This window comes from Somniosus microcephalus, chromosome 10, assembly GCF_052327205.1.
Source record: "Somniosus microcephalus isolate GS21.2 chromosome 10, FLI_Smic_1.0, whole genome shotgun sequence".
Taxonomy (NCBI): Eukaryota; Metazoa; Chordata; class Chondrichthyes; order Squaliformes; family Somniosidae; genus Somniosus; species Somniosus microcephalus.
In genome coordinates, this window is record NC_140996.1 from 118,272,483 (window position 1) to 118,286,496 (window position 14,014).

Consider the following 14,014-nt stretch of genomic DNA (forward strand, 5'->3'; position numbering starts at 1 on the left):
AAGATGTCTGATCCTGCTCCCTTCTGCACTCCCCATTGTAACAGAGTTATTAGTCTTCTGGCTTGGAGGAATAAAGTGTGCTGGGAAGTGAGGTTACAGATTGTGGTGGTATGCCTTTCTGCTGCTGATGGTCCACAGCACCTCTTGGATGCCCACTTTTGGACTGCTAGACCTGTCCTTAGTCTATCCCACATATCATGGTGATAGTGCTACAGTAGATGATGAAGGATATCCTCACTGTGGAGATGGGACTTTGACTTCACAAGGACTGTGTGTTGGTCACTCCTACTAGTTATCGTAGACATGCCTGTGACAGGTAGGTTGGTTCCCTCGCCACCTAACACAGGGCCAGTCTGGCAATTATAACAGGAGTGTGTCGGAAAGGCCGGGGATATTTGGCCCCACTTTGTGTGTAACTTGTGGTTTGTACATAAAGAAAAAAATTATTGCAGTTAAATAACGGAGACCTACTGAGCTGGCTTGGTGTACATTATCTCTATAATCAACTGATTCTAAGTTACCCTGGCAAATTAATGAGACTATTTTTGCAATTTTGTTTTGTTGTCTCCAATTTCAGATTTCTTTCCATTGGGCACATACTTCCAGATGCCTGCTCAAGTCTGGCAATGCCAGTTGTAGTAGATATTAGAGTTGTTTCATCTGGGTGGTAGGTAGGCTGGGGGAGCAGCGATAGTTGCAGTAACAGCTGTAATGGGAGAGCCGCTGTTACTATTTGGCTGTTCTCTTGTGCAAAAGCAGAAATGATTTGCTTACATATTACGTAATTTGCTAGTGCAATGTTTGTTTTCAGTAGGGATGTTAATTTTATATGTATTGTTAAATCCAACAGCTTGCCAGATATCACTAGCCAAGAGCTGGCAGGAAATAAAAACTAAAATATTCAATTTACAATCCTGCAGGTATCTCCTGATACCATCCCCAAGTGCGAATCCTGCAAAATACAGAATAAAAAGTTGCTTGATTATCGAGGCGTTTACTTTAGCATCTGGAGGATTCTATGCTGTGTATTTAATTTTTGCTGGTTTGTGGTTTCATTGCTGGTATTATTTCCTGACAGATTGGATACACAGTAAAAAAAAAAATGACTTGTCAAAAAAACATAAAGGATTAGCACTTTTTCTGCATGGCTTTTTTAATCTAGGGCCTACTTGTAATCTGAGTGTTTATATATTGTGTTGCAATAGTTTAGAAATGAACCCTCCAATGAGGCTGAATTTACTTGGCCATTTTGACAGACTCTCATTCTAACTCCTGCAGGAATCCAGCAAAACAGTCCAGAAATATGTGGACAACTGGAACAGGGTTGTATTCCCTGGAATTTAGAAGGTTAAGGGGTGATTTGATCAAAGTTTTCAAGATATTAAGGGGAACTGATAGGGTAGATAGAGAGAAACTGTTTCTGCTGGTTGGGAAGTCTAGGACTAGGGGACATAGGCTAAGAATTAGAGCCAGACCTTTCAGGAATGAAAGTAGGAAACACTTCTACCCACAAAGGGTGGTAGCGGTTTGGAACTCTCTTCCACAAACGACAATTGATGCTAGGTCAGTTGTTAATTTAAAATCTGAGATTGATAGATTTTTGTTAACCAAAGGTATTAAGGAATATGGATCAAAGGCAGGTATATGGAGTAAGGTCATAGATCAGCCATGATCTCACTGAATGACGGAACAGGCTCGAGGGGCTAAATGGCCTATTCCTATTGCTATGTTACTATGCCTACGCTAGGAGTTCCTTGTAAGGGCGGAGCATTCACCCTACGCTGTGAGTTTACACATCCCTCAGTGGGACCCGCCACAAGGTTGGAACCGGGTGAGGTGAGCTATATCAGCCTCCAGAATGCTGCAAGGGGAAACGGCCTGCACTCCCAAAGATGGAGATAATTAAGTATTGGCTTCCTTAGTAAGGGAGCAGATTAAAGCCTTTCCCCAAGTGGATAGGGGACAGGAACACCTGCCCCCGCCGCCCCCCATCCCCATCCATCTGGATGGCAGCCAGGGACTGGAGTTTCTGGCAGCATGGGGCAGGCAAGTTCCCATGATTCACTCAGTGGCATAGGTGCATGTTGACCCCATGCAACTCGGGTGCCCTCCCACTTTCCCCACATAGTCAGGATCAGTGCCAGAGGGTGCGGGCTGGTGGGATCCTGGTGTAACTACTGGGATTGTGGTCCAAGAATTTTAAAGACCAATATTTCTACAACGGTTCATTCTTTAGAAGGCAAGAATTATTTTACTAAATAGAAGAAGCTAATATTCAAATATCAAAAGTTCTGCAAATTTATTTGGTTAAAAACATACATACAAGGGCCTCCAATTGCCTGGAGCATTTCAAAACAGAAATTTTCAGCCCTAGTGAAAATGGCCCTCTTAGAAAGATGCTCAATCAACTTTTAACCAGTGATGCAACTGGACTTACTGGCTTCCCTCACAAGTGGGCTGAACCATGCTACATTACCCGCACCCCTCCGCCTAGCGGGTGCCCAAGATGTGCTGATACGGGTGCCCACTGGGTTATATTTAAATAGCCTGACCCCAGAATTGCAGGGTCACCAGCAGGGTGTGATTCCCACAGTGGAGCACGGCTGTGGATTTTCAGCTCCATGTACAGTAGTGTGTGTGTGTATCTCTGTATTTACACAAACTAGTCTTGTGGACAATTTAAAAAAAAAATCAGACATTTGATTGTATTGTCGTCACTAGTATTTTGGTAAAGTGTAATGGTGGAAATATATTTTCGTACTGTGTACACTTGATCTGCAAAAACAAGCTAGCAGTACAGTTATTGCTGTTGTCTTTTCAAGCATCAATTGTGTCTGGAGAGAGCATTTTAAGATAAGTAACATTAGAGTAAAGTACAACAGAAAATGCTGGAAATACTCAGCAGGCCAGGCAGCATCCGTGGAGAGAGAGAAACAGGGTTAACATTTCAGGTCTGGGACCCTTCATCAGAACTGGAAAAAGCTGGAAATGTAATAGATATTAAGCAGGTGCAGAGACCGGGGGGGGGGGGGGGGGAGGGGTTTAGGAGGGGAGGAAGGAATTGAAAGAACATGCTGTGAAAATGTTATAAATGGGAATGGCAAAATCATACTGCATGAAAAATGGGGCAGGGATTATTATCTGAAATTGTTTAACTCTATGTTGAGTCCAGCAGGCTGCAAAGTGCCCAATCGAAAGTATGCAGTATGATTTTGTCATTTCAGATTTCCAGCATCCGCAGTATTTTGCTATTATATTAAAGTAAAGTACCACTGGTTGCAGACCTGCCACTGGCGATGGTAGTGGTGGAATTAATTTGAGGTCTTGAAAAGCACGTATAAGCTGATTTTTTTTTCTCGTGTAATTAATTGATACCAATGCACTGATAAAGCTTGGCGAATACAGGCACTCGCCTCTACCCGTCCAGCACCTAAGGTCAATGACACCAAGGGGACAGGGACTCCTACGCTGGGAGTTCCTGCTTCACCGACTCAGAAGGGATCTGGCGTATTACTGGAGGCTAGTATGCTGAGAGATGAGGCGTAACAGCCTCTAAATGGGCACAAATGGCCCCCAACAGCGGGGTCATTTTGTTTTTTAAAAGTTTGGATTGACCCCCTTAAAAAGAGGGGCCAAGGGGGAGATGGATGGCGCAAGCGCTGCATTTTCCGACCCCATGAGGCAGGCAGACGCCAGAGATGCAGCTATAGTGGCATGGATGCCCACCAGAACCAGGGAGATCAGGTGCTCTTCCGCTGGCTCTTCAAACTCCAATGGTCAATCAAATTGTGGCACGTAGATTTTAGGGGCCTTAATGCTTAAGCATTAAATAATCAAGTAGTATCTGAATTTTTTTTTAGGGAGGGTAAGTGATGGGAAATGTTACTACTAAAAAAAATTAATACATTTTCTTTCTTTTAGTTACAGGGTTCAATAAAGAGAAAGCTGGAAGGAAATGGTTCACCTGTCAGCAACGATAGACAAAATGGGATCTCTGATGGGCCTTTCCAAATGGATATCAAGAGAATACGAATGGATGAAGGTGGTCTTGCAATAGGCCAAAGTGGGCATCCGCTTAGTAATGGGCAAGGCCAAACGTTGCAGGGTTCGGTCACAATGGGATCTGGAACACCAGGAAAAGATGGTGGCTTGATTGGAAGCACTCAAGCCAATGGTGGTGATGTCAATTCTGGGTTCAACTTGCCACTCAACAAGGAGATGAAACAGGAGCCGGTGGAGAGTGTTTCATGCAGCGAGCATTTAAACAACCAAATCTCCAACAACGATATGTTATTCGAACCCAAAGATGATCTAGGAATGCAGTTGCTTGATCCAGATTTGCAGGATTTATTTGATGAACTGACAAATATGTCAGGTGTTCCTCCGCTGAGTGATATTGACCTGGACAACATGTTAAACCCCAGCATTAGGAACGAAGAATCATTCAACATGGACCTTGGCCAGCAAAACCAGAGCAGTACACCGAAGCCGCATTCACAGTTGGAAAATCCAACAGTAAAAACTGAATACTCACCTGGTTTTACCCAGGCGCCGGTAGGGTCACCCCAAATGCGGCCCCCTTCCGCAGGACCACCATATTCCATGACAAATGCAGCCATGTCCACTCCTTCACCCATCTCCTCAGCACCTCAAAGTCAGAACCAGCCACAGCAATCTTTACCTGCTGCAGCAAACAGAGCTCTATCCAATTGGCATGACCTGTCTCATGCACAGCAGCTGAAAAAGATTGCGGACAATCGACAACAGCATGCCATGCTGCAGCACCAACAGCAAAATCAGGCAACTAGCTGGCCGCCTGCTCCACAGTCAGGCCCTTCATCAGGAAATTTTGGCCAGGAGAAAATACCCAGTCCCTCCCTCCACCAACAGCCCTTTAGCCCCCAAAACTCTCTGCTCACTGGGGTGTCAACCAACAACAGTCAGGCAAAAAACATGAATAACTGCCTCTACAAGACTCCAACTGCAGCACAGACGAGCCACATGGATATGATAATTCACCAGCAGCAGCAGGCACACAGTATAAATCGCAGCATGATGAATACCAATTCTGCATCACCAGACCAGCTTTCATACAATAACACCAAGCCCTTGTCTCATTTTGATCCAGAGCCAGGCCAGATCTCTTCGATATTGGGTTCCCAGAGCAAACCTTCTGTCTTGCATTACACTCAGCAGCAGCAGCCTTCAGCACCAATGCAGCAGCAGCCGCCACCGCCAACAGGTCACCTCCAAAATCAGGCAATGCAGCGGGCACAGAGCATACCAATTGCACTGCAACAAAAGATGCTGCTGCAGAAGATGCAACAAAACCAACAGCCTTCAGGGTTGCAGTATCCTCTGCCCCAACACCGACAGGTACGAGTTAGCCTTTTTCAAATGTTTGAGTGCATCCACAAAACAAACATCAGTTTCTTGTTCCCCCATTTTTTTTCTAATCCAACACCATATTCAGCAAATTTGTCACGTCAACTGCTTATCACGGTCAACCTACTGCTACTAAAGCAACATGTCTGCTGTACTGGCTGACAGGGTGAGGTATATTGTTCATACATACTTTTCTCACGAATTGAACACATCTCCTGCCAGCAAAATCAGCACTGATGTTTATCACACGTGTTAACGATGTAATGGGCTCAATGCATTGTGGCTTTACCATGTCATATCTACTCTAAACAAATTAAAAATAATAATTTCCAATGTCATTAAAAGTTAAAAGTCATTGCTTGGAATTTATGAAAAGGTTCCAATGGGAAGATTTTTATTGTGATGCAAAATAATATTTTTAAAAGAACTTTTAACTTAAACATAATAATCAATTAAAAAGTATCTGAACTGTGCTGTTGAAAGAAAGATAGATAGATAGAGAGAGAGAGAGATAGAGGCAGGAACCCTCACAACATTCAAGAAGCATTTAGATGAGCACTTGCAACGTCATAGCATACAAGGCTACGGACCAAGTGCTGGAAAATGGGATTAGAATAGATAGGGTTTGATGGCCAGCGCGGACACGATGGGCCGAAGGGCCTCTTTCTGTGCTGTATTACTCTATGACTCGCATTTATATAGTGCCTTTCACGACCACCGGACGTCTCAAAGCGCTTTACAGCCAATGGAGTACTTTTGAAGTGGAGTCACTGTTGTAATGTGGGAAATTATAGTAAGATTAAGTATACCAGTATTGAAATACCGTAGGGAGTCTCCCGCTGTAATTTATTGCAGGATAGAGTGTGGGCGATCGAGCTTTGAACGACTTGTAATTTGTAAGTATATAAAACACTAGTTTGGCCCCATCTGGAGTATTGTGTCCAATTCTGGGCACCACACTTTAGGAAGGTCATGAAGGCTTTGGCGAGGGTACTGAAGAGATTTACTAGAATGGTTCTAGGGATGAGGGATTACAGTTACGTGAATAGACTGGAGAAGTTGGGGTTGTTTTCCTTCAAGCAGAGAAGGCTAACAGGAGAGTTGATAGAGGTGGTTAAAATCATGAAAGAAAGAACTTGCATTTCTACAGCGCCTTTCACGACCTCAGGACGTCCCAAAGCGCTTTACAGCCTTTACTTTTGAAGTGTAGTCACTGTTGCAATGTAGGAATGAAGGGTTTAGATAGAGTAAATAAAGAGAAACTGTTTCCAATGGCTGAAGGGTCAATAACCAGAGGGCACAGATTTAAGTTGATTGGCAAAAGAACCAGAGGCGACATGAGGAAAAACGTTTTTTACGCAACAAGTGGTTAGGATTTGGAATGCACTGCCTGATAGGGCGGTGGAAACAGATTCAATAGTAGCCTTCAAAAGGGAACTGGATAAATACTTGAAGGAGAAAAAATTGCAGGGTTATGGGGAAAGAGCGGGAGAGGTGGGACTAACTGGATTGCTCTTCGAAAAAGTTGGCACAGACTCGATGGACCGAATGGCCTCCTTCTGTGCTGTATTATTCTTTGATTCTATGAACACAGGAGGCTGGCAAGGAGTGCAGTGGGGTAATGAAGATGAGGATAAGCATTTCAGTGGCAGTGGGGTGAAGTAGGGATGAAAGCAGTGATGCAAGTGGTAATAGGTGGTCTTTATGGTTGCAACAGTGTGGGGTTTGAACCTCATCTCCAAGTTAAACAGGACACTGAGGATGTGCACCATTGGCCATCTGATACAGTAATGCCCGAGGAATGGAAATTAACACAAATAACAAAGGAAACATTATTTAATTTCAAAGCTGCGTGCAAGGTTTTGTTGCACAAAAATTCTGGTGGATAATCGAGGTAGGACATAATTGGACTACTAATGTTGGAGGTTCCACTCTAGTATTCCTCTTCTACAGTTGAGAAACATGGCTATTCATTAACTCTGGAACCAGGGTGTATGATTTACTCATAATTCAACACACAAGACAGAAGTGTCAGTTGGGTTTACATGACGCTTCTTTAAACATCCTCTTTTAATATTTTTGTCAGCAATAGATAAATTTTGCAGGTATAATGAACACTGGGGCGAGGTTTTAAACGTTAACTTACTTGCTATCAATTACAGGAAAAATTTGCAATTAACCTGAAAAGTCAACATTTTGATTGTAGTGCGTAATTCCATGCTGCGGGTAGTCCTCCAGTGATTACAGTGTGCAGTTCTGTGGGTTCGGGTAGTCCTCCAGTGATTACAGTGTGCAGTTCTATGGGTTCGGGTAGTCCTCCAGTGATTACAGTGTGCAGTTCTATGGGTTCGGGTAGTCCTCCAGTGATTACAGTGTGCAGTTCTGTGGGTTCGGGTAGTCCTCCAGTGATTACAGTGTGCAGTTCTATGGGTTCGGGTAGGCCTCCAGGGATTACAGTGTGCAGTTCTGTGGGTTCGGGTAGGCCTCCAGTGATTACAGTGTGCAGTTCTATGGGTTCGGGTAGTCCTCCAGGGATTACAGTGTGCAGTTCTATGGGTTCGGGTAGTCCTCCAGTGATTACAGTGTGCAGTTCTATGGGTTCGGGTAGTCCTCCAGTGATTACAGTGTGCAGTTCTGTGGGTTCGGGTAGTCCTCCAGTGATTACAGTGTGCAGTTCTATGGGTTCGGGTAGTCCTCCAGTGATTACAGTGTGCAGTTCTATGGGTTCGGGTAGTCCTCCAGTGATTACAGTGTGCAGTTCTATGGGTTCGGGTAGTCCTCCAGTGATTACAGTGTGCAGTTCTGTGGGTTCGGGTAGTCCTCCAGTGATTACAGTGTGCAGTTCTATGGGTTCGGGTAGTCCTCCAGTGATTACAGTGTGCAGTTCTATGGGTTCGGGTAGTCCTCCAGTGATTACAGTGTGCAGTTCTATGGGTTCGGGTAGGCCTCCAGTGATTACAGTGTGCAGTTCTATGGGTTCGGGTAGTCCTCCAGTGATTACAGTGTGCAGTTCTGTGGGTTCGGGTAGTCCTCCAGTGATTACAGTGTGCAGTTCTGTGGGTTCGGGTAGTCCTCCAGTGATTACAGTGTGCAGTTCTGTGGGTTCGGGTAGTCCTCCAGGGATTACAGTGTGCAGTTCTGTGGGTTCGGGTAGTCCTCCAGTGATTACAGTGTGCAGTTCTATGGGTTCGGGTAGTCCTCCAGTGATTACAGTGTGCAGTTCTATGGGTTCGGGTAGTCCTCCAGTGATTACAGTGTGCAGTTCTATGGGTTCGGGTAGTCCTCCAGGGATTACAGTGTGCAGTTCTATGGGTTCGGGTAGTCCTCCAGTGATTACAGTGTGCAGTTCTATGGGTTCGGGTAGTCCTCCAGGGATTACAGTGTGCAGTTCTATGGGTTCGGGTAGTCCTCCAGTGATTACAGTGTGCAGTTCTATGGGTTCGGGTAGGCCTCCAGTGATTACAGTGTGCAGTTCTGTGGGTTCGGGTAGTCCTCCAGTGATTACAGTGTGCAGTTCTATGGGTTCGGGTAGGCCTCCAGTGATTACAGTGTGCAGTTCTATGGGTTCGGGTAGTCCTCCAGTGATTACAGTGTGCAGTTCTATGGGTTCGGGTAGTCCTCCAGTGATTACAGTGTGCAGTTCTGTGGGTTCGGGTAGTCCTCCAGTGATTACAGTGTGCAGTTCTATGGGTTCGGGTAGTCCTCCAGTGATTACAGTGTGCAGTTCTGTGGGTTCGGGTAGTCCTCCAGGGATTACAGTGTGCAGTTCTATGGGTTCGGGTAGGCCTCCAGTGATTACAGTGTGCAGTTCTGTGGGTTCGGGTAGTCCTCCAGTGATTACAGTGTGCAGTTCTGTGGGTTCGGGTAGTCCTCCAGTGATTACAGTGTGCAGTTCTATGGGTTCGGGTAGTCCTCCAGGGATTACAGTGTGCAGTTCTATGGGTTCGGGTAGGCCTCCAGTGATTACAGTGTGCAGTTCTGTGGGTTCGGGTAGTCCTCCAGTGATTACAGTGTGCAGTTCTATGGGTTCGGGTAGTCCTCCAGGGATTACAGTGTGCAGTTCTGTGGGTTCGGGTAGTCCTCCAGTGATTACAGTGTGCAGTTCTGTGGGTTCGGGTAGTCCTCCAGGGATTACAGTGTGCAGTTCTGTGGGTTCGGGTAGTCCTCCAGTGATTACAGTGTGCAGTTCTATGGGTTCGGGTAGTCCTCCAGTGATTACAGTGTGCAGTTCTATGGGTTCGGGTAGTCCTCCAGTGATTACAGTGTGCAGTTCTATGGGTTCGGGTAGTCCTCCAGGGATTACAGTGTGCAGTTCTATGGGTTCGGGTAGTCCTCCAGTGATTACAGTGTGCAGTTCTATGGGTTCGGGTAGTCCTCCAGGGATTACAGTGTGCAGTTCTATGGGTTCGGGTAGTCCTCCAGTGATTACAGTGTGCAGTTCTATGGGTTCGGGTAGGCCTCCAGTGATTACAGTGTGCAGTTCTGTGGGTTCGGGTAGTCCTCCAGTGATTACAGTGTGCAGTTCTATGGGTTCGGGTAGGCCTCCAGTGATTACAGTGTGCAGTTCTATGGGTTCGGGTAGTCCTCCAGTGATTACAGTGTGCAGTTCTATGGGTTCGGGTAGTCCTCCAGTGATTACAGTGTGCAGTTCTGTGGGTTCGGGTAGTCCTCCAGTGATTACAGTGTGCAGTTCTATGGGTTCGGGTAGTCCTCCAGTGATTACAGTGTGCAGTTCTGTGGGTTCGGGTAGTCCTCCAGGGATTACAGTGTGCAGTTCTATGGGTTCGGGTAGGCCTCCAGTGATTACAGTGTGCAGTTCTGTGGGTTCGGGTAGTCCTCCAGTGATTACAGTGTGCAGTTCTGTGGGTTCGGGTAGTCCTCCAGTGATTACAGTGTGCAGTTCTATGGGTTCGGGTAGTCCTCCAGGGATTACAGTGTGCAGTTCTATGGGTTCGGGTAGGCCTCCAGTGATTACAGTGTGCAGTTCTGTGGGTTCGGGTAGTCCTCCAGTGATTACAGTGTGCAGTTCTATGGGTTCGGGTAGTCCTCCAGGGATTACAGTGTGCAGTTCTGTGGGTTCGGGTAGTCCTCCAGTGATTACAGTGTGCAGTTCTGTGGGTTCGGGTAGTCCTCCAGTGATTACAGTGTGCAGTTCTGTGGGTTCGGGTAGTCCTCCAGTGATTACAGTGTGCAGTTCTGTGGGTTCGGGTAGGCCTCCAGTGATTACAGTGTGCAGTTCTGTGGGTTCGGGTAGCCCTCCAGGGATTACAGTGTGCAGTTCTATGGGTTCGGGTAGTCCTCCAGTGATTACAGTGTGCAGTTCTATGGGTTCGGGTAGTCCTCCAGTGATTACAGTGTGCAGTTCTATGGGTTCGGGTAGTCCTCCAGTGATTACAGTGTGCAGTTCTATGGGTTCGGGTAGTCCTCCAGTGATTACAGTGTGCAGTTCTATGGGTTCGGGTAGTCCTCCAGTGATTACAGTGTGCAGTTCTATGGGTTCGGGTAGTCCTCCAGTGATTACAGTGTGCAGTTCTGTGGGTTCGGGTAGTCCTCCAGTGATTACAGTGTGCAGTTCTGTGGGTTCGGGTAGCCCTCCAGGGATTACAGTGTGCAGTTCTATGGGTTCGGGTAGTCCTCCAGTGATTACAGTGTGCAGTTCTATGGGTTCGGGTAGTCCTCCAGTGATTACAGTGTGCAGTTCTATGGGTTCGGGTAGTCCTCCAGTGATTACAGTGTGCAGTTCTATGGGTTCGGGTAGTCCTCCAGTGATTACAGTGTGCAGTTCTATGGGTTCGGGTAGTCCTCCAGTGATTACAGTGTGCAGTTCTATGGGTTCGGGTAGTCCTCCAGTGATTACAGTGTGCAGTTCTATGGGTTCGGGTAGTCCTCCAGTGATTACAGTGTGCAGTTCTATGGGTTCGGGTAGTCCTCCAGTGATTACAGTGTGCAGTTCTATGGGTTCGGGTAGTCCTCCAGTGATTACAGTGTGCAGTTCTATGGGTTCGGGTAGTCCTCCAGTGATTACAGTGTGCAGTTCTATGGGTTCGGGTAGGCCTCCAGTGATTACAGTGTGCAGTTCTATGGGTTCGGGTAGTCCTCCAGTGATTACAGTGTGCAGTTCTATGGGTTCGGGTAGGCCTCCAGTGATTACAGTGTGCAGTTCTATGGGTTCGGGTAGTCCTCCAGTGATTACAGTGTGCAGTTCTATGGGTTCGGGTAGTCCTCCAGGGATTACAGTGTGCAGTTCTATGGGTTCGGGTAGTCCTCCAGTGATTACAGTGTGCAGTTCTATGGGTTCGGGTAGTCCTCCAGTGATTACAGTGTGCAGTTCTGTGGGTTCGGGTAGTCCTCCAGGGATTACAGTGTGCAGTTCTATGGGTTCGGGTAGTCCTCCAGTGATTACAGTGTGCAGTTCTATGGGTTCGGGTAGTCCTCCAGTGATTACAGTGTGCAGTTCTATGGGTTCGGGTAGTCCTCCAGGGATTACAGTGTGCAGTTCTGTGGGTTCGGGTAGTCCTCCAGTGATTACAGTGTGCAGTTCTGTGGGTTCGGGTAGTCCTCCAGTGATTACAGTGTGCAGTTCTATGGGTTCGGGTAGTCCTCCAGTGATTACAGTGTGCAGTTCTGTGGGTTCGGGTAGTCCTCCAGTGATTACAGTGTGCAGTTCTGTGGGTTCGGGTAGTCCTCCAGTGATTACAGTGTGCAGTTCTATGGGTTCGGGTAGTCCTCCAGTGATTACAGTGTGCAGTTCTATGGGTTCGGGTAGTCCTCCAGTGATTACAGTGTGCAGTTCTGTGGGTTCGGGTAGTCCTCCAGTGATTACAGTGTGCAGTTCTATGGGTTCGGGTAGTCCTCCAGTGATTACAGTGTGCAGTTCTATGGGTTCGGGTAGTCCTCCAGTGATTACAGTGTGCAGTTCTATGGGTTCGGGTAGTCCTCCAGGGATTACAGTGTGCAGTTCTATGGGTTCGGGTAGTCCTCCAGTGATTACAGTGTGCAGTTCTATGGGTTCGGGTAGTCCTCCAGTGATTACAGTGTGCAGTTCTGTGGGTTCGGGTAGTCCTCCAGGGATTACAGTGTGCAGTTCTATGGGTTCGGGTAGTCCTCCAGTGATTACAGTGTGCAGTTCTTTGGGTTCGGGTAGTCCTCCAGTGATTACAGTGTGCAGTTCTATGGGTTCGGGTAGTCCTCCAGTGATTACAGTGTGCAGTTCTGTGGGTTCGGGTAGTCCTCCAGTGATTACAGTGTGCAGTTCTATGGGTTCGGGTAGTCCTCCAGTGATTACAGTGTGCAGTTCTGTGGGTTCGGGTAGTCCTCCAGTGATTACAGTGTGCAGTTCTATGGGTTCGGGTAGTCCTCCAGTGATTACAGTGTGCAGTTCTATGGGTTCGGGTAGTCCTCCAGTGATTACAGTGTGCAGTTCTATGGGTTCGGGTAGTCCTCCAGTGATTACAGTGTGCAGTTCTATGGGTTCGGGTAGTCCTCCAGTGATTACAGTGTGCAGTTCTATGGGTTCGGGTAGTCCTCCAGTGATTACAGTGTGCAGTTCTATGGGTTCGGGTAGTCCTCCAGTGATTACAGTGTGCAGTTCTATGGCTGCGGATAGCCCTCCAGTGATTGCAGTACACAGTTCTATGGTGTGGGAAATGTCTTGTTTCTTAGGTGCCTTGTGATCCCCCACCTTATAGATCGATTGTCCTGTGCGGTTTACTACGAGTGACATTGTAGCCATCCAATGTTGTATTTGTGGGCCAGAATACCCTACCTATACAACCATGAAAGGTCCAACTTTGACAAATGGATAAAGAGGGTCAAAACACTTCTACCCTCCCTGACCTCTCCCCCCCACCTTACACCCACCCCTGCAGCCATGTAATCTCCTGGGAGAGGCAGAAAACCAGAGAGAAAATGCAGGGCCAATAAGGGTAAAAAATACACTGTAAAATTCCTCTGTGACCCCCCTCAGGCTATCGAAACCAGTTCAAGAGATCATATAGACCAAGTGTTACCTATGAAGACACTTACCTTCAATAGGATGCAATCTCTGCCCCAGTCAGGAACCAGTCCAGCTTCTTCTTGAAGACCTGCAATCTCTGCCCCAGTCAGGAACCAGTCCAGCTTCTTCTTGAAGACCAGCAGAGAGTCAGCACCCACCACACCAGCCGGCAGTGTATTCCGGAGGCTCACAATTACATAAGAAATAAGAGCAGGAGTCAGCCATTCGAGCCTGCTCCGCCATTCAATAAGATCATGGCTGATCATCGACCTCAACCCCACTTTCCCGCCCAATCTCCATATCCCTTGATTCCCCTAGAGTCCAAAAATCTATCTATCTCAGCCTTGAATACACTCAAAGACTCAGCATTCACAGCCCTCTGGGGCAGAGAATTCCAAAGATTCACAACACTCTGAATGAAGAAATTCCTCCTCATCTCAGTCTTAAGTGGCCTACCCCTTATCCTGAGACTTTGCCCCCTAGTTCTAGACACTCCAGCCAGGGGAAACAACCTCTCAGCATCTACCCTGTCAATCCCCTTCAGGATCTTGTATGTTACAATGAGATCACCTCTTATTCTTCTAGCCTCCAGAGAGTATAGGTCCAATCGACTCAATCTCTCCATCCCAGGGA

At 46.9% G+C, this 14,014-nt stretch overlaps 1 protein-coding gene across 1 annotated transcript in view; it reads left to right on the forward strand.

Moving 5' to 3' along the window:
- maml2 (mastermind like transcriptional coactivator 2) overlaps positions 1–14,014 on the forward strand; it is a 517,584-nt gene that overhangs the window by 311,884 nt on the left and 191,686 nt on the right. Inside the window, exon 2 of the mRNA XM_085998741.1 lies at positions 3,922–5,376. Within this exon, the coding sequence (XP_085854867.1) occupies positions 3,922–5,376 (1,455 nt within the window). The remainder of the gene's footprint in view (positions 1–3,921; positions 5,377–14,014) is intronic.